General features: G+C 39.9%; 1 protein-coding gene across 4 annotated transcripts; it reads right to left on the bottom strand.

Moving 5' to 3' along the window:
• Positions 1 to 1,238: 1,238 nt before the first annotated feature.
• On the bottom strand, positions 1,239 to 18,015 carry zdhhc2 (zinc finger DHHC-type palmitoyltransferase 2). Of its 4 annotated transcripts, none has more exons than XM_038292298.1 (14): positions 17,592 to 18,015; positions 14,699 to 14,725; positions 13,739 to 13,833; positions 12,997 to 13,117; positions 12,820 to 12,889; positions 12,675 to 12,707; positions 9,939 to 10,059; positions 9,759 to 9,797; positions 7,886 to 8,018; positions 7,180 to 7,306; positions 3,057 to 3,149; positions 2,844 to 2,935; positions 2,239 to 2,313; positions 1,239 to 2,160 (listed from the first exon to the last, which is right to left on the bottom strand). In XM_038292298.1, exons 1-13 carry the CDS (start codon positions 17,716 to 17,718, stop codon positions 2,273 to 2,275), a joined length of 1,119 nt encoding a protein of 372 aa, XP_038148226.1. In that variant the 5' UTR covers positions 17,719 to 18,015; the 3' UTR covers positions 1,239 to 2,160; positions 2,239 to 2,272. The 4 variants fall into 4 exon arrangements, with proteins under 4 accessions (XP_038148226.1, XP_038148225.1, XP_038148227.1 ...); XM_038292297.1 differs by having other exon boundaries at positions 2,820 to 2,935; positions 17,592 to 18,013; XM_038292299.1 differs by lacking the exon at positions 9,759 to 9,797 and having other exon boundaries at positions 2,820 to 2,935; positions 17,592 to 18,010.
• Positions 18,016 to 21,185: the final 3,170 nt, after the last annotated feature.

Here is a 21,185-nt window from a genome sequence, read left to right as displayed (position 1 = left end):
TACTTGAAGTAAATTCTATTAAGAATACTTAAGTATAAGTTTAGAAAGTATACCAAACAATGTACTTTTAGTGTATTAAAGTATTACTAAAGTAATACTTTTTCTAACTAAATTGGGACATTTTTAAGTTTACTAAAGTATACTTAAAGTATACTTAAGTAAACAATAAAGTACACAATAGTATAGTCAAGTACACTTGACTATACTATTGTTAAGTATATGAAATATAGTTTAGAATAAGTAAACTCTAAGTGCACTGCCTGATTTTAAGTATGAAATTATTGCACTTTTAGTATACTTGAATAAACTACTTTTAGCTAAGGGATATTAATGGATAGTTCAGTGGAAGGAAAAACTGGTGGAGAAAGATGCCCAGGCATCCAGGATAACCATGGTCTTTAGGGATTACAAGACATGGACGGTAGATGGAGCCACCAAGCAAAGCTGTATTCAGATCAGTCATTGTTGATATAGAGTAGAAATATACTTTTTTGTCCTCCAGATGGAAAATACAAGTGTGTCGCTGGACAGCAAAAAGACATGAGAAGCACCATTAATAAAAATACTAAGATTATAGAAAAGACTAGCAACGAGAAACCATCAATTAAAACAAGAGAAATACAGTTTACGAAAATGGCTTTGAATACATTAGATGTGCAAAATCATTAAGTGAATAAAAATCCACAAAAAAGGGCATATTTATACAGTTAAATAAAAACCATGTACTTTAAAGAAGTTAAAAGTATAGATGTTAAGCTTCTACACCAAAGAAGGCTTAACTAAGTTAGACTAGTTTATAATGCACTGAGGAGGCAGAATAAATGTATAAAACGCTAGACTCTAACTGAACCAGAAATAAAGATGATAATCCAGACAAGATTCAAAAACTGGATTTTAAAAGATGATACATTAAAAGGATTATAGTTATGAACTCCTTAAGGTATAAAATAGGGATAGAAAGTCAGTTACTAAAGTTTAGATGAAAGCTGAGCTGAAAAAACAATAATTGTCTAAACCAATTAAAACCCAGCATAAAGTCTGAAGGAAGAGGAGAGCTTTCCTTTCATCAAGTCTATTACTGATTCATTTCAAAGGAGCCCAGACTCAAATGCAGTAAATTAACATAATTATATGTCAATTTACTAGGATTTGGTATAAAAATATGAAGATTATAATCTGATTTGTCATATTTTGAATAAAATCTTTGAAATGAAATAATATTTCAATGATGTTCTGACTTAATGGAACATTTGTGCTTTTATTGAGAAAAGGCCGAGACGGAGGATGAGCTCACTTTATTCTTATAAGGCATCACAGCTTGCCTCACACATCCAATTCATCTTACAGACAGGAAAGATAGAAAAATATGTCATGATGAAGATTTTAAAAGTGTACATTCTTAACAGCACTGTTTAGTACAATTGGATCTTTAAGTCTTTTCCAGCCTGAAAGGACTGTACAAGACTTTTTTTTTTCTGTAAGTCAGCCACATTTAGAAAAAAAAACAACCAAAAACTTCAAACGGTTTCTGCTTTCCGATGGCGGATCTCGTCTGCTGCAGAAGCCTTCAGGGAGAAACAGTCAGAAACAGTGGACTCCAGGCTTAGCAGTAACATCCTCACTCATGCCTCTCAGTCAGAAGAGCCCTTTTTAAATGTAATTACTAATCACTACATTGTTTTCTTTTTCATTTCATGTCTGCATTGACATCCTGAGATGAGAGCATGCAACTCTTTCACAATACTCACCATGATGCATGTGAAATCTAAAAAAATGAACATTACAAGAGGAGGGAATATCTTGATATGTCTCTGCTCGTCTATATTTAGCATTTCTTCATGTGCCAAAGAATCAAAGTAACCAGCAGGTAGTTTCTGAATGTGCTGCAACAGGGAGAGCAGCTGACGACACAGTTAGAAAAACAAAATGCCATCCTCTCTGACTGCAGCTCGGCGCTTATTTGCATCCAAAGAAACACAGATGACTGGAATGCAGAGACTTTCAGAGAGAGCAGCAGACGTGGTGGCTCATCTGGTATTTCCTGGCTTTTGTCGGTCGAGTCGTGTTAAACTCAGTGCAGGTTGCATGATGGCAAACGACAAAGCTGTCACCAACACGCACGGTGGGATAGGCACAAACACAGAGGAGGGCAGCATAGACCTGCAGGATGAAAGGCTTATTATTCAGGCAATCATTATTTAATTATAGTTCTAAATTTTCACATGATTAATAACCTACATTTGTGGTCGGAACCTGTCAGCAGGAATCATCATTACGCCTCATTTTCAACAGTCATCACTGGGTTACTGGCACCTGGACACAGATATAAACACATGTGAAACATTTCAATGAGTGCAAATGATCAGAGAAACATGCATCAAAGCAGCTTCTTAGAATGCATTATTCCCCTTAAATCATCTTCTATTTAGTCTCTTTAAACTCAGAGGAGCAGCCAATGGTCACTTTGGAGGATCTGCAGGGATTCACAGCTCAGCTGAAATAATTTGCAGCTGTTAGTCTTGCACTCCACCACCTGGATTGTGTGGATAAATTGCATGAAAGTACGCAGCAATTATGTGGAAGATTTCTGGCCAACAATTAAACGGACAAGAGAAAATAAAAATTAGGTTGATTTTTTTTCCATCCCATCTCAAGTTTATGTGACATTTTGTTTAAGACTAAGACCGGAAATCCGGGTGAAAGATATCAGTATCTTTGGTTTCCATGTCAAAAACTGAAAATGTTTAAGGGCTGTTAAGATTACTTTTGGAAAGTAATGTTATCAAATGTGAAATTGGATTATTGTGTTATGATCTTGCCCATCTTGTCTTTGTCTCTTGCACCTTCACTTTCTGACCAGGAGGGGGTGCTGGTGAGCAGTCTGCTCTGACTCTCTCTGAGGGGCTTAGAGGGGAACTGGCGGCCCTCTGCTGCACTGCAAGAACACAAACAGAGATGTGATCCAATAAAATCCTACCCAAAAATAAAAACTCCTTCTTTATGCTGACATGAGAAGTCTCTATTTCCACTCATTGATCTCATGTTTGAATTGTCACCTCTTGTTGGCAGAGCTGGATCCAGCAGGCGATGAGGGCTGCTCAGGGTCCAGATTCACCAGGCAGGTTGGAAACGAGCAGCCATCCCCTAAACTGTAAATCCAACACAAAAGCAAAGAATGCAGATATATGAATAATTTCAAATTGCTATTTTAACCCTGGTTTTATGTTTACAGTCTTCACACACATGCATGTATTATCTGTGTTCATGACTCTCATTTTGCACAAAGAAACTGAGAAATATAAAGAATAAGACGAAAGATATGAATATTAATAACAAAGAAAGGTTTATTATATTACTTATACACATAAAGTATTAGGATCTATGGTTATATTATTTTTGTGTGTTAAGATTCTGAGGATGTGGCCACAGCGCTCTGCTGGGACCATTTTGAAGCACTTTATTAGGAAGTAAGTGAACAGGGCTCAGGTATCTCCAAGTTAAATTATATTATGTTAGAAAATGGCTCTATTCTTACACAATATTAGCATATAAGAGGCATGCGGGCTCAGCTAGAACAGGATTTGCATTCATGTTTAATGTTTTTACTGTTGTGTTTTTCAGGTATGGATGTTTTATTGGATTAGGAAGCTTGATGTGGTGATGATATTAGTAGAGAAATAAGCGAAAGACCATCACCTTTTAAAGACTGATTGTTATTTTGCACATATCTGAAAAAGCTGACATTACAATCACAGATTTCGTTGTATTTTATTGGGACTAAATGTGACAGCAAAACAAAGTGGACGTAAAACCATCCATTAGTCTCCCACTCGGGGAAAAAAAAAAACAAAACAAAAAAACGTTTTGTTTCTTTTTAGCATGTCCCTAATTTTATTTGATCAATTTTCCATAAACTCTAACAGCACGCTGCTGCCACCTCCATGCTCCACTGTAGTGATGGTTTGTTCAGGAGCAGTGTTAGTTTTCTACCACAGCGTTTCAGAATTATGCTCTACTTTTAATATTCTCACATCAAATCCCAATAAAGTTCATGGATATCATTCTGTGATAAAATGTGAAAAACAGTTTTAAGCCTATGCAGACTCTTGCAGGGCAGTAGACTTTTCTTTTGTTGAACAAGACAAAGCTTCCACATCGGTTGGGGAAAACACAGCAAAAATGAAAATTGGCCCTGACACATCTCATCTGACAGCTTGTTATGTGTACGCAGAGACTCTTTACAGACTGACAGCATAAGCTGCTCCATCTACACACAAACTCCCCCCCATCTGCTCATCAAACACAAGCTTGTCTTGTGAGATCACTCGGTAGGATGTTCAGATCACACCAGCAGTGAGCGGCAAAGGAAAACTTTGATCTCACAGAGGCGTCCACAGAGACATGATTGGCTGCTTTCTAATACTGGTCTGCTGTAGAACAGTTCGTAGTCCAGACAGAAGATGGAAAATGCAATAATACAGTACGCTCTGACAAGTCATGTGATGATCAGGGATCTGCTGTGTTATGATAGCAGGGTGTGGACCTGGAAACCATCTATTATCTTGTGGAAAATTGGCCCACAGATGTGGAGTTCATACAAGGTTCAAAACTTGTCTGTAGGAAATATGTGGGACAGAAGAGGAGCTCTAGGTCGTGGAGGCACTTCGGTGACACACTTGCTGTAGTGTGTGCAGATCGGCCGCCGTCTTATTGAAAGACGACAGGTTCAACCTTTCCTGCTGTGGTACGCCATAATGGAACCCTGATGTTCCCGAGTTTGTGCCGACATTGAGGTATAAAAGATTTTGCCACTTCCGAATTACCCATCTATTGAATGCCATCATCTGCCAAGGAACTTCCTCTGTCTCAGTTTACCTTCACTACCAGCTTGGACTGCCTGCAGTTTCTACAGGAACCTCCTGATGCCTGGTTAAAGCCTTTAAGTGCACAATCTGGGCGTGTTAGTTCATTACAAATATGATTGTATACAAGGCTGTAAGGGTTTGGTTGAGGTTTTGAGGACCCAAATGCAGAGGTGATGAGGCAGAGGAGAGTTCTTGTAGATTTAATTAACTGAGGCAAAAACCGAAAAAAAAAAAAAAAAAGCAAAGTACACAATACATGGAACCGAAAACCAGACAACTACATGGGAAAATTTGTATGGGGAGCCAGGAAAAGACGAGGAATCAGCCCTAAAGAACTGCACAGCGAGAGTATATATATGGGAGGCAGAACAAAGACAGGACGAATTAGCTGATTGGGAGCAGGTGTGAACAAAGAAGTCTAGAAGGGAGCTAGGGAAAAGGAGCACAACACAAGAGGGCAACAGAGGGCAATCAAGAAATACCCAAGAACTTAAATATATCCAAAAACACCACAAAATAGGAATTAAACCAATAAAACTAGAAAACAAAGAAAAACATGATTCAAAGTGAAACTGAAAACTCAATAGAAAACTTAAACAGAACCAGGACTGTGACAAAGGCGGCTTCTTTAAGAAGGTATTATATATTTTGTCTTTTCTGATGTATTTTATTGGTGTTTTGTTTTATAGACCATGCATATCAAACTAAAGGCCTGCAGGCCGAATCAAGCAAAATTATGGAAAAAGTTATATCGTCACAAAATAAAGAAAGACAGATACACCATTAATTTTGCCTGATATTAGCTTTTTTTCATGTAAAGGCATAGGGCAATACTTGTATGCTTTCATCGATTCTTTAGTATATTCAGTTAATGATGCTGAGATGAAGCCTCATGAAGCATTGAACCGTTTGGGCAAATTGCTTTAACGATCTCCACAGTTCATGAAGCTTCATGTGAACATGTCACCACCTACTGGTGGAGTGCAGAACTACAGTTAGCAATATACTGTAACCTGTGAGGTTTGCAATTGTTTTATCACCTTAAAGTTCTTTTGAAATTATCTATGATTGGTGTTTATAATAAGATCTTTTGCAAGGTTTTTTGAGCATAAAATGTATTAGACGAGAACAATATTTCAAGGTACACGGTTTTTCTTTATTTTTGTTTTTTAGTTTAGTTAATTAGAGAAGATGTAGATTTGACCAATCAGAGGCCTCCTGTCTGAGGCACTGTCTGTGTTAAGTCTGATTTATACTCAGAAACCAGGTCGTCTGCATGTGTCACAGTGAATGCAAATATGCCCCCGTCCCCTCCGCAGACACTCTGCTGCACCTCTCCAATATTGTAGATGACAGCAGACAGTGCCGCAGACAGGAGGCCTCTGATTGGTCAATTCTACATCCGCTCTTCTCTACGCATATTTCCATTTTGGTACCTTATGGGCTTTTGACTCGTGAAGTTTGACCTGCAAAACGCTGGGACCCTTTTTCCACCTCCATCCCCGCTCCCTGAGGTGGGAGTATAAAGGGCTGGTTAAACTCCCTGCAGCAGTGTGTCGCAGTGAGCTTGTTGCAGATATTTTGGATTTATGCCCATTATTGAAGCGTGGTCTGCGCTACGTTATTCCACGCCACAACGCAAGAGGGCAATCAGGAACTAGCAGTGGGTCTAGATACGGCCGAGGCGGTGAGGTGGGGGCAAATTTGTGCGACAACAGAGGGACATGACGGCGAAAAAAAGGCGGGGATCCAGGTGGAAAAAGGGTCCCAGCGTTCTTGCGCACCTCGCTTTTCTAGCTGGTCCATCTCCGCGAGTCGTTTTCCACAATGGCGATCATACAAACAAAACAAGCCGGTAAGGTACCAAACAGGAAATATGCATAGTGTAGCGCGGATGCAGAATTGACCAATCAAAGGCCTTTTGTCTGCGGCACTGTCTGCAGTCACTTACAATTGTGGAGAGTTGCACCAGAGTGTCTGCGGAGGGGGCGGGGGCATATCTGCGTTAACTGCAACACATACGCAGACGACCTGGTTTCTGAGCATAAACCAGCCTTATGACCTAACAGCTTCTTCACCCCAGCATTGTGCAGGTGAAAAAAATGGCAACCTCCGTGGGTGAAAAATGTAACACAATTTCTGAGTTAATTAGTTTCATGAATTTGTATGTATCAAAAAGTTGTTTTTTAGGGTAACAGGAAAATTACAACCTTTTTAGGCCAACATATTCCATTAGCTGTGGGTTGCTTTAACAAACATTTAAACAAGCCCTTCTAATCCATTAACTTTCACCGGCTTTAAAGGATGATCTCACCTGGAGAAAATGGGAACAGGCCAGTATTTGGCTTCGTCACCAAAGACCTGGAGGAAGTTCTTGGTAAAGCCGAGACTAAAGCCGTTTTTGTCCGGACCATGACGGAAGACCGGAGCACGCACCGCCTCTAAACCAACAGACAGAGAGAAAACATACCAAACACTTCACTGCCTGCTCAGAATTTTATATTTTATTTATTTTAATTTTATCAGAGCATCATGGGGACAACACAATCTCATTCAGGTGCAGATCTGCAGGAGTCTTCCCTGTTTTACTACGGCTTCAATCAAATTCCTCTGAATCAAAGTGTCTTTGTTGTGCGACTTTCATAGTGTTTTAACCAGGTGTGACTTGTCTTTCTGAACAGCATATCAGTGTCCGTCTCTAAGCTGCTTACCGCTCTGAGCCTTGTGTCTTTGCATTACTGTGAAACGTACTCCTCTGGTTAATCCATACTCCTCGACGCAGAGACAACGTGTGCCACTGTGTGCTCCTAATGAGAAACTACGGAGCTGATAACGTCCCCCTAGAGCAGCACATCAAATCCGCACACTGATAGGTTGGGGAAAAAATGTGGAGAACCGCTCCTTCATCTCTGGCAGACAGAGGAGGATGGATGTAACCAGAGCTCCAGGGTTTTTTGAAAAACACAAAGATGTCCACACAGACATGGAGAGGTACAGTAGGTGCTGAAAACGAGACGCACCCAGAGTGGATCTGTTCTTGCAGACGAGCCAGCAGTGATAAATGAAAAGGGAGGCCAGGCTGACGGAAAACATGGAGGCTGAGAAGAAGAGGAACAGGATGTGGAACTTCGCCTGAGTGTCCGGGAGGCCTTTCTGGGAAGGAAGAAGGCAGCGTTAGCACGCATACATTGGTTCTAAGAGGCCACTGTTTGAATGGGGGTGTTACTGGCTAGGTTTAGGAGAATCACTGTTTAAATTGGCTACTGAGTCCCTTTGGAAGCCCAAATTTAAAACTGTGATGAAAAAAAAATCTAATTAGGAGATAGCACAGTTTAAATATCAGTAACTAAACTATAATCACAAGTGTCCTTATTAATGTTATTTTTTTCAAAATGATTACAAACTATGTCATATCCATGAGATACTGGGTCAAAGATTTGACCCAGATTTTACAATCAGCATGGGATGAGTGTTGGACTTTTAATTATGCATTCAAACAATCATTTTAGTATGTAGAAGGTTTATAAAACAGAAAACTGATGCACAAGTTTGGATGCATAGCTGATCTTCCTGAATCCACACAAGGTCAACATTTTAAATAAGGATTCCCCCTCTGATACTGGATAAATATCCCCTAGAAAACGGCACGCTAGCCATCAGGGTTTTAGTGCCATCAACAAGTAGGGAGACTCTGAATGGGTGTCTGAGCTTGTTTCTTGGAAGAAATTGTAGCCGTCTTTTAACAGGTTGGTTTCCAGGTGCAGGACTGGCCCAATTGGGTGTGTTTTGGATCTGTCATGTTAGAATAAACAGTTCTGGCCAATATTCAGCCATTTTGGTGTTGATTGATTCATTTAGATAAATCTTGGAAGTACTCCAGGTTTTTTGTAATCCGATTCATAGTAACACTTGGATGAAGCAGGCCCAGAGCACAATGCTGCCGGTGCCATGCACCACAGCTGGAACAGTTCTCTTAGGTCTAAAAGCCTCAATTTGAAGTCTTCAGATATCCTTCTTGTTTCTTTTTTATTGTCCAAACAAACATGGACATTTTACATGCGGCCCAGGCACATTTTTTATTTGCTCCCTGAAAATCTGACTTAAGCGATCACACATATAGTGAGCAGAAAATCCACAATAAAATGCTAAGCAATGCCTAATGTATCACAAATGATACAAACAACTTATATAATCTAACTTACTCACAGTTGATGTTTAGGATTTCTGTTCATTTTCTGAAGGGTTTGGTAACATATTTAGTTTAGAAAATGAATTTTTTTCTCATTTATTTTATGTTGAGACCTGAGTGTTAATGAAAAAGATGTATTAAGAGATAATTATTCAATGCTTTATCCTAATTATTACATGGTTTATTTGATAATAATGCTTTAAATGTTTAGGTTTTTTCTTCGTTAAATCACAGTGTTAAAAATAGGCTTCCATAGAGTCCCTAATATAGTGACATAGCAATGTTTGGTACCCCCAAAAAAACTCCATCACTGTCAGAATGAGACACAAGATTCTCTTTAATATCCAAAGGTGACTTATTCCATTTTCATCTTCATGTCAGAGGAGTTAAACGGGAAAGAGGTATGGAGTAAAAGACAGGCCGCCCTGCCCTTTACTGTCAGCTAAATGAGGCATCTATTTTCCAGATGGTGTGGTGCTCCCTTCCAAACTCTGCAGGTATTCGGTTAAACCCTCCCTTTTTCCTCTACCAGAAAGAAGTTCCCAATGTCACGGTCTGCAGCACAGAATCCAGCCATGGCTCATACAAGCTTACAAGCTTACTTCCTGAACACACTGGAAACATTTCAGGGGTCCCAAACTTTTGCATGCCGCTGTGTCTAGCTTCTGATGCAGTAAATCACTAACTAACCGCGTAGTGCATACCAGATACTCTCTCAGACGGAAATGTGCTCTACCTCCAGCCTTTGTTAAAAGACCAAACACAATGTTACAAAAAGAAACAGTATATGCAGCTGTTTTATTGCACCTTTTACTGGTCCCTAAGGTGCAACAAGTTATCTTTATTCCAGATAACTGAGAATGTGCTGATTTAACTCAACTTACTGTCCAGAACTTGATAAAGTACTTGAGATCTGTAGCAGTTATAAAAAGGCAGTATAGTAGAGAATATGCCAGGAACAGCATGAAGAACTTGTAGTTAGAGAATCCCACACAGTTGTTTACCCTGCAGATAAAAACAATAAGCAGGGTGGTGATAATAAAGAAGCTTAATACAAGTTTACACGAAACAATGCATTGTTAAGTCTGTCATTGTCCAACTCAATCAAATTGTAATTTATTCAACTCAATTATTTATTGGCTACTGTGAAAACTAAAGCTCTCTTAAATTCAGAGAGTGTTTTAGGTTTTCACTCATCTCATCTGAACAAACGACTGGGCTGAAACTTAGCAGGTCGTGTTCCCCACAGGTTGCATGACTCAGCTCTTTCTTTTATTTCTTTCTGCAGACAAGGTCTGTCCTCTAGCTGTGCATGGATTATTATGAGGCCTGATGTGTTTAGGAGGCATGCACTTGCTTCACAGTTTGTCTTGCTACAATAACAAAGGAACATTATATTGGTTTCTAAACATTTATACAAGTACCAATCCATAGAAACTGTGGCATGCATTTATATTCAGAACCTTTGACTGAATGCTGATTTGGACTATATTATGCTGGAACTAAAGCTACAGTTCTGGGTCAGGTCTTTGCAACGGTAACTAAGAGGTGCAAATATGTATGCAATAGAATACATAGTTTTACAGCAAATTTAAAAAGTTCGCCAAATCCAGAAATTAGACCAAAACAAAAAACAAGACTAAACCACAAAGCACATGCAAGTGAAAAGTGTTGAATGTGGCAAAGACATTTGCAAGTTAAAGAGACATTTTTTAAGTTTGAATTTTAAAATATCTTAGTTGTTAGGATAATTATCATTCATGATGTGTTAGTTTACAACACCTTAATACTAGCTGTCTGTTGCATGTCAGAATTGATGTTTTCCGCAGTAGTTTATCTAATCAGGACAGGTCCTTGGTCCGGCTATATACAGTTATAATCTTCATTGTGCACGTGGCAAAGATTTGTGAACGGATCGAAGTAGTGCTCTGGATCAAAGAACAAAGCCATGGATGTCTCCTCATCTGCAAACATGTAATATGTAATGATGTGATTATGTGGCAGACTGGAGATGTATAAAATGCTTCTTTAACTGTGGCCTCTTCCTGAGAAATGAGCCCGGTTGGTATGCAGCTGCCTTCTGTAACCCTAAGCAACCTCTCTGATCTGAGTAAGATTACAAATAAAAGAGATCACTTGGAAACAAACTCTTTAAATAACACTTCATAACTTATATGTATTAAATAACCAGGAGACACGACAACAGATTCTGATAGAAATTGTAATCTGACTCAGATCAGAGAAGTTGCTTAGAGTTACAGAAGGCAGCTGCTCACCTCTGGGCTCACCTCTCAGGAAGTGGGCCTGATTTCCAGTTAAAAAGGCATTTTATACATCTACAGTCTGCCACATCATCACATTATTACATCATACACGGTAGCAGATGAGGAGACATTCATGGCTTAAGCCTTATCAAAATATAACACTTTGTTCTTAGCTGAACATTTCATTCCCAAATATTTGCCACGTGCAGAATGAAGATTATAACTGTATATCCGGACAGCGGAACCGTCTTAATTAGATTAAGTATTGTGGAAAACATCAGTTCTGACACGCAACAGGCAGCTAATTTTAAGGTGTAATAAACTCACACATCATCAATGATAATTTTCCTAACTGCATCCTTTTTATGACTTTACCAAGGCTTTCTTCTCATGTACAATATCTCTCCTGAGTCATCTGTAGCACTTCAATTCAGTTCAGCTTTAATTCAAATTATTCATATGGCCCCAGTTTACAACATGTGATCTCCAGGCTCTTTACAGAGACAATTCATCCAGATCATAGAGTCAGATTGGTTCAGTTTTCTATCTACCAGCTAATAGCATCGACTCATTGACTCGATTACATGGCTCTAATTTGTAGCTTTTTATAACTTGCAGTTCTTTTTGCCACTTTAAGCTTTTTTTCTTTTTGTGTGTCAACATGATTTATGCATTCGCAGCAATCACCATTTTATCACATGAATACGCTTTGCACCATTCCAGTGCTGCATTGGCTGTATCTCTAGTGTTGTAGCTCAGCTAGAGGAGGAAACTTCACTTTCAGTCTCAAATCTTTAGCTGACTCTAAAAGACTTGCTTCCATTATGCCTTTTATTTGGAGTATTCCAGTATTCCTTTCAAATGTTTCTAGGTAATGTCTGTCCCTGCACCTTAAACGTTAATTTTGGGGGATCCTTCCTTCACATTGTTTGTGGCTACTCTCTCATAAAATTGAGACTTGTACAGAGCTATAAGACCTGCTCAGCTTCCTGTCTGACCTGTCTGCTGTGCTCCTTGATCTTCATGAAGTTTAAAATCTCCTGGTTTTAAACCGATCTTAAATTCCTAGACTCTTTTTCATTTATTTGGTGAATTCTGATGGACGTTGCACTTAATTCTATTCAGGCGAATCAGAGTATCACAATCCACGTTATATCTTTGTGATGTTGTGTCATATAAAAGTCCCAATAAGAGACCCTGGAGTTTGTAGTTGTAATGTAATAAACTGCAAAAGTTTAAGGCCTGTGAACACTTTTAGGAAGCAATGCAATGTGTAGAAACCTTGTTAGTCTGAATGCAAATGGGAGGTGCAGCACCATAAGCTGTTTACCCAAACCTGGGGGGAACGATACTCACCAGGGGCAGTGGTGATCCATCTTCAGGATGCATCTGCAACACAGTATGATTCAACTTCAGAGCAATTAAATAGGACTCCTCCTGTCAGCATTCTATATTATCATATGATCTGTTCTGTGGAGGAGCGGGGAGCTGAAAGTCGTACTTATCACAGACTGAACAATGGTGACATCGATCAGGCTTCAGCAGCTGGCAGCGGTCACAGAAACGAATTGCTGAGGAGAAACAGGCAGTTCAATCACTCAGTAATCAGCAGCAGCCTCTCCTAACCTGCTGGTCCACACTGTTCCAGCTGCACTGCAGAGATGAGAGTGTGCCGTACCTCCAGAGTTGGTGCGGGTGTAGATGGGCAGGTCCTTGGCTATTCTCCTCAGGATCTCCTGCTGGGACTCTCCACGGTCTTCACGCTCCAGCAGCTCCTTGTCAGAGTGAGACAGCTCAAACTAAGTAGGACAGAGGAAGAGAAAAACACAATCTATGGTTTATGAGGGGGATTTATTAAGCCGTGTTCATCACATCTTTGTTTTTGTCAAAACATATCCAGTTATTCTGCATGATAAGCTAAGTGCTGTTTGAGAATCAGTGATGGAGGAGTCCTTGTTAATATAAACTGAGAGGCAGTGAAAACCGTCTGCTTCCTCATCTGTCTTGACTGCTTCTGCTTCAGCAGGAAAATGGGAGAGAAGCACAAGCACAGAGCCGGGATATTGCTCCCAGGCACGGGAAAAAGAGATGATTGAACAATAGAAACAAATAACTGAGATGATAACAGGCAGCACAGACAGAATTTATTAAGATCAGCAAAACCTCCAGTGATCCATCGATTACATCTCATAAAGAAGAATCTGGTATATCAGCTGATGTGGTCCCTGCAGAGGTATCCTCACTCTGCAGGGCTGAAGTGCTATGGTCAGGATCACAGCCATTAAAGTGCAGCTTCAGGCATTCCAAACAGAAAGTATTATTAGTCTAACTGCAACATTCAATCACAAGGGGGCTGTAAGGAGGGGAAGTAGCATGCATCTTAGCCTGCCACTGCCTTCCATCATCCCGGATGCACTCACCTCCTTCAGGGGGTTCATAGGCTTGGTGAAGATGGTCTGCCAGTACGCCCACACGAACATGAAGAAAATGACATGGTAGGCCAGCAGGTAAACAACTGAAAACAGAACAATAGAGTTAGTTTACCCTTTGCGTGTGTTTCACCACATGTTTAATTTGACGAGCTGAACTAAATATCTATGTTCTGCAAAAAAGATCAGCCTAAAAATAATATAAAAAAAACTTAATCTGAGGGAAAACCTACTCAAATCAAATTGAATTACCTTTCTGTATATCAAGTCATCTTCACTTAACAAGATTTATGAATTAATGATGTAAAGACACTTGAAAAAAGAACTTAAAGGTAATTGGTACAGCTTTTATCCTTTTTTTTTTAATTTTTTCCAAAAAAAATACATACCTGTATACAGAATATATATAGAGAGTGGTGCAGAATAAAATTATTCATTTTACTGTAAAAAAAAATAAATAAAAAAAATAGTGTATATAAAGTTTTTCATAAAAGTTTGATGGGTCCAAAATATGTAAATATTTACTTCTGGTTGCTATGGCCACGTCAACACTAGTGTTGCACCGATACCAGTATTAGGCGGGGCCCCAAACTGCTCTAAAATGGTGGTATCGGTATCGGTACCATCAAATAGGGCATCGATACCATTTTGAGAGCCAAAAGTTTATTTAACTATTGTCACCCATTCCAGGTAGACAATAAAAAGTTCTACTGGATTCACTTTGTATTAGTCTTTTTCCTGCTTCACAAAGGTAGGAGCAGAATGGAAGGCATTCTTGAGAAACCATGAATTGCTTTCCTTTCACTTCACAGTTATGAACTACTGTGTCTTTGTTGATTACATTTAATCCGAATAATCCCTCATCATATTAATGTAATGAAACATTTATGGGTAAAGGAGTGTGAATATTTTGTTTAGATGCTGTTTTTGAGATGCCGTTAAATCTCTTACCCTTTTCTCCCGTGTCCTCGATGGATTCTGGAAAACAAAGCGTTAAAAGTTGGTCAGTGAGGAGAACATGGTGTGTTTGAGAGCCAAGCTGTGGAATAAAATGCCAAGCATTTGACTTCAGAATGGTAGAACTGAACAAACGCTGAGCTGGTACACCCTTCGTTCCTGAGCTCAGAACTTCAGACACATAATCAATATGAAACATGCTGGTCACTTTGACTCATTGTGCCTCCAGTGCATTCAGAAAAGACGAGGGAGTATAAACTGTAGCACCAGTTCATTAGAAACCCTTATTTCCGATAGAAAAAGAGCTGGAGAAAGACAGCTGAACGAATTAAATTAAATTAAAAGAAAAATGGAAACCGAGAAGCTGAATTTAAGGCATGCTATCAAGAAACATGCTTGCTGCTCCGCCAGCAGAAAGTCTCAGATTCCAACAATGTGTGTGAGATTAAGGACAAACATGGGTGTGTTTTGATGATGTGTCTGCAAAAAGCAGCATTTTTTCCTCTCCCTGCATTCAGTGTATCTCCAAAAACCAAACTCCACCTGATCAGTGCGCTCAGTTGCTGGGTGCTATGAAGGAAAATAGGTCAGCCACAGATTTCTCAAGGCGAATTATGCAAACCAGACAATGGGATTAAGTGGATCGGAGGGCATCAGCTGATGATACTTTCACACAGCCGCCTCTGTGTCCTGTCTGCTGGGGGCCTGAGCAGCTGATTGTTGTTTTCATCTTCGTGGCCTGAATGCATCATAATTTTGTTCTTGTGATGAGGAAAAAAATAATGCAAAGTCAAATTTGAGACAGAGGCTGCTGATTGGGGATTTTTATTTGGATTCTGTCTTGCCCCTGCAGCACACATGGATCTGTAACAAAGGGTTGATTCTAGATGAGAGATGCTGGCTTGAATTTGCTGTAATATCACCCACTTAGTTCTGCTGTTGGATGATCATAAACAGGGAACAAGCTGTCAAAACATCAACTCCTCTCCTTCTGCATTTGCGTTTCCTTTCTCATTAGACTCATCTCTATTTCATCCCCTGCTCTCTTTTTTCACAGAGATTTTCCTTTGGAGTGCTCTGACTTCCTGCCAAATGGAGCACAAGTGAGACATCCTAGAAAGCCATTACTATCCAGGTCAACTCAGTGCTCACCATTAAACTCAGGAAGCCCAGTAGCGGGTGACCAATCCATCCAGGGTTCAGCACTTGCAGAAAAGCCATTAGAATCCGGCCTTTTGCCAGCAGATAATGCTGATTGTGTCTGTGCTGGTGGGTATAAATTTGGACGGCATATCTGGGCGAGCACATGAGCCTGAAGCTTTCACTGTAAGACTTTAAGCCGGTGCTGATGGAGTGGCAACGGGAGAATCAGATGGTCTTATCCCCTTCTTACATCCTGTGATATTGCACTGATCATGAAGAGGCGCTCTATAAAAGCTATCTATTGTTCATTGTTTTTCTGTTCTGACAACAATAGCATGCTAAATTGCATTGCACACACTAGCATGTGACTGTTGACATACTAAACAAGCAGTCAGTCTGCTGCACAGAGCCTCTTCAAAGCCCTGGACATGATTTTAGTTTGCCACATTACAAACTGACCCTTTGAAGCTTTATGAGCATCTCAACCACACGCAGAAATTTGGTGATGAGAGTGGACAAGTTAGGAAAACACACGATTTTATCAATAAATAGTGATTAAAATACTTTTTTTATACTTCCTTTTCCACAATTTACATTTAAATAAGAAAAAAACAATTGCATTGTCTTATTTCAGGTGTATATTATCTAATTATCTTATTTTAATAGTAAAATAGTAATTCAGTTGGGAGATTGTCTTATTTACCTGCTCAAATTAAGGGAAAAATACCCTTAATTTAAGAAATGTTTACTTATTTCTAGATCTTTTTTGCAGTGTATGTTTTGTCCCAAGCCATGCAAGAAGTAAACATGTGGAAGAAGGGGCTCTGGTTATAAGAGATGGAAGTTTATAAAGTAGTGGCACCGTCATGCTATGGGATTGTTTTTTCTCTTAGAGGGAACAGGCAAGCTGTTGAGAACTGAGAAGAAAACAACCCTTAAAAAGCTGGAGACTGGGGTTCACAATTTCAGCCTAAAGGCAGCTCTAGACATACAGTTTCAGACACTTGTAGAAGTCTGAAGCATATAATTGTGCTACAATTATACAGTAAAAGTGACAACATGTAATTTAAAAGCTTGAATGTTCGCAAAAGCTTTCAATCCGACTGTGTATCAGCTAATTTGTGAAAAATGGTGGAAGCTTTACAGTAAATATGCAAAATAAGTAATGAAAAAAAAACAGGCCTTGTTGCCTGTTTTTTTTTTTTACATAACATAAAAAACATAAACCAATTTCCTTCAACTTTACAAGTTCACTAGTAAACACACATTTGTGTTGCTCTATGAAAATAAAATATAAAATCAAATATATTAATGGTCGTGGTTGCAAAGTTCAATACTTTTTCCCAGCCTGTGTGGTTTTAAGAACACACCCAGCAGTTTCTGTTATTTTATCACACAGTATGCTGCTTCTTAAACTGATGCAACAGCAAAATATTTCACTTTAGGGGAAAAAAGTACATCAAACCGAGTAAAGGTTATCTCTAATTAAAAATGGTTGCATTAAAGGTACAACCAGCTGACTTATAACAATGTTATTAAGACCCTCCTTTCATTTTGGAGACCTAAGCAGTTATGTCTATAGAAATTCCTTGAGGTGACTTTGCTTCTGCAGGAACGAAATAGTCAAAATAAAATATTCTGTCAAATTAAACCGAATTATATTTCCAGACTAATCAAACCAGAGGTATTCCCCCATATGGCACACACTGCTCCTCCTCATGGTACCCAGACAGCTTCGTCTTACCGATGCAAAGCTGCAGGACATAGGCGTAGTAGGACCACGCCACTATGAGAGCGATGAAGAGGACTGGGATCCAGTAGAGAGCTCTCTGACAGCCGCGTTTGACGCTCCGCGGACCAGACGGTGCCATGGTCTACACCCAGCAGATCATCACCCGTGCGCTTTGGTGTGCAGCTCTGATCCCCCCATCCTCCTCTCCCAGGGCGCGTGTCTTCTTCTCGCAGACCGTCACTGCATCGTAGCTGTGTGGTCAGCCCCAGCGGGGGCTCAGCATCCCAGCCAGTCTCCTCTGATGCCTCTGCCGCACCGCCCCCCCTCCTCTCTCTCTCTGATCGTCCCGTTATGATCCTCCACTAGTGACAGGGCGGTATCAGACGGCTTCCCGCGCGCATACTCACACTTAAGCACACGCACGAGCTCAGACTCAGGTCTGAGAGCCAGCTCCGCCCCCTGTTGTCTCCCGACACGTTGCCATGACGTCCAGGGGATGCTGCAAGCCTGGCACATTTTTCTGCGCGCGCAGGAGATGGGTTCATTGAGTTCAGACAGACCTACACACACACTGGGCCAGTTCGTCCAGCATTAGTGCTGCAGCCACCTCCCATCATGCCTAGCGTTCTCAATGTTTTATCGTTATTATAAAGACTCTCCTTCTTATGGTCAAATGTCACTGCTACAAATCCATCTGCCTCAGCTGTAAAAACAATAGCTGCTGAATATTATCCAAGATGCACAACTTATGCAGCGGCAAGAAGAAGACAAAAGAAAATATTTGAAGTTATGTTTGCAATTTGCTGCATGCCTTACCAAAATTTGCTTTGGAAGGATACAACCCTGGAAACAGCATGTTTATAGTAGAACATAACTATGGCAGTGTCATGCTGTGGAGTTAAAGATGATGATATTTCAGTAAAATTCAATTCAAATCGGTTTATTTATTTAGCACCAATTCACAACATGTATCATCTCAAGGCTCTTTAAAGAGACAATTCAACCAGATCATAAAATCAGACTGGTTCAAAGTTTTCTTTCTAAGGAAAACCAACTGATTGCATCAAGCATGCAGCAACAGTGGAGAGAAAAACTCCCTTTTAACAGGAAGAAACCTCCAGCAGAACCAGGCTCAGTATGCGCAGCCATCTGATGAGAATATAGAAGCTGACATACAAAAGGAACATAGAAACACTGATCTAGAGATACTTTCTATGTTAGAAAAGCTAACAGTAAACTGGCTCCCAGGTAGCCCTGCCTAGGAATCAAACAGTTAAGCAGATGAGCTCTTTGCCAGGTTTCATGTCAAAGAGATAAAAGAGAGCACACTCAGTTAGTCACAGTAAAAGCTGAGCCCGTAGTTATGTCTGGGAGAGAAACAGGACTAAACACTTAAAAAAAAAACAGGCCAACTCTATCATCTATAATGAAAGGCGCTGATGGCAAAAGCCCAGTTGATATCTCTTTAGAGGACAAATTTACAGCCAAACAGTAACAGAGCAGATGAAGCTACTATGCTGATGGTCAGTATCACCCACAGCGATACCTTTTTATATTTAAGCCGGATGTATCATGAAACTGTTGGCCTTTTGGTGTTTTTACTTTATCATCCAAATCTAACAACTTAACAATGGAACATTAACAAAGTTTTAAAGCAACTTTAAAAAAAAAAACAAAATCTTAATACAATTAAACAAAATTAGCAAACCACAACAATTACTGCTTGTTTAGCTGACGCAGATGAGACATTTGATGGTGGAAGACGGTGAGGAGAAAGGCTTTAGAAAGGGTAAAAGAGAGACTTTTAAAAAGGGTATTGATTATTTTACACAAGTATTGTCAATTTTCAATACCAGTGTTGGTATCCATAGTGCATAGTGCCTGAGGATGAAACAGTCTTTAGACCAGATGTTTAGCATTACTTTAAAACATGCCATAGCTTTGAATGTGCCTCCTTCATGCATTGTTGTTTGCTTTTAAGTTTGGAATCAAATTTCTTTTTTTTTCTTCTAATGGGACAATGTTGCCAATTTTGTGGGTGGATGACATGCTGCGGCAAACTGGCAAAATATGCTCTGCAATATTGCTCATCTAAGTCTCATGAAAAATAACAGATCGCTGCAAACTGTTCCAGTTTCTATGCATAAAACGCTGTTGAAGAAAATACTGTAATGTGCTTAGACTGAGAAAATCAACCCTCTCAGAGCCCACACATATACATAAAGAACAGCCAAAAGCATATCAGAATAATTTATAGAAAACAGATTTAGTGCTCTGTTAAGGGTTTTTGCAAATTGCTAACAGGGCACCACAAGCTTTAAGCATGTCTCCACAGAACTGTAAAACACTGCATAAATGTTCACTTAAGAAAACTTCCAAGACATTTATCTGAAATGCCTTTCAGCCTGTGAGAATGGCTTTAAAATGGACCCTGATGGCTCTAATGGATGTTTCCAAAAGGGAGGAAAAAGCTGATCATGTTGTCAGTCTCTCAGAAGATTCAGTCTTTAAAAAAAAAAAATATATATATATTCTTGTTTTTAGTTTTAGCTTTTTCTTTAGTTTTTAAGTGTTATGATCGAAATCTTAACTTTGATTTAATAGGTTTGTTTTAATGTTGATTCATGTTTTTATTCTCACTTTGTAAAACTATAAGATTTTTTTTATGAAATAGGTCAATACAAATAAAAAGTCATATTAATATTATTATTACTATATATAGGCTCCCAATCAGTAGAATTATTAGACAGCATGGAATTAATTTTCACTGTTATGCTGATGATACTTAGCTACACTATATTGCCAAAAGTATTTGCTCACCTGCCTTGACTCACATATGAGCTTAAGTGACATCCCGTTCCTAATCCATAGGGTTCAATATGACGTCGGTCCACCCTTTGCAGCTAGAACAGCTTCAACTCTTCTGGGAAGGCTGTCCACAAGGTTTAGGAGTGTGTTTATGGGAATTTTTGACCATTCTTCCAGAAGCGCATTTGTGAGGTCGCACACTGATGTTGGACGAGAAGGCCTGGCTCTCAGTCTCCGCTCTAATTCATCCCAAAGGTGTTCTATCGGGTTGAGGTCAGGACTCTGTGCAGGCCAGTCAAGTTCATCCACACCAGACTCTGTCATCCATGTCTTTATGGACCTTGCTTTGTGCACTGGTGCACAGTCATGTTGGAAGAGGAAGGGGCCAGCTCCAAACTGTTCCCACAAAGTTGGGAGCATGGAATTGTCCAAAATGTCTTGGTATGCTGAAGCATTCAGAGTTCCTTTCACTGGAACTAAGGGGCCAAGCCCAGCTCCTGAAAAACAACCCCACACCATAATCCCCCCTCCACCAAACTTTACACTTGGCACAATGCAGTCAGACAAGTACCGTTCTCCTGGCAACCGCCAAACCCAGACCCGTCCATCAGATTGCCAGATGGAGAAGCGCGATTCGTCACTCCAGAGAACGCGTCTCCACTGCTCTAGAGTCCAGTGGCGGCGTGCTTTACACCACCGCATCCGACGCTTTGCATTGCACTTGGTGATGTATGGCTTGGATGCAGCTGCTCGACCATGGAAACCCATTCCATGAAGCTCTCTGCGCACTGTTCTTGA

Source organism: Cyprinodon tularosa, unplaced genomic scaffold (assembly GCF_016077235.1).
Source record: "Cyprinodon tularosa strain WSP-4 unplaced genomic scaffold, ASM1607723v1 ctg31, whole genome shotgun sequence".
Classification (NCBI taxonomy): Eukaryota; Metazoa; Chordata; class Actinopteri; order Cyprinodontiformes; family Cyprinodontidae; genus Cyprinodon; species Cyprinodon tularosa.
Note: the sequence above shows the minus strand (reverse complement) of the source record. Positions and strands in the feature narration are given on the sequence as shown.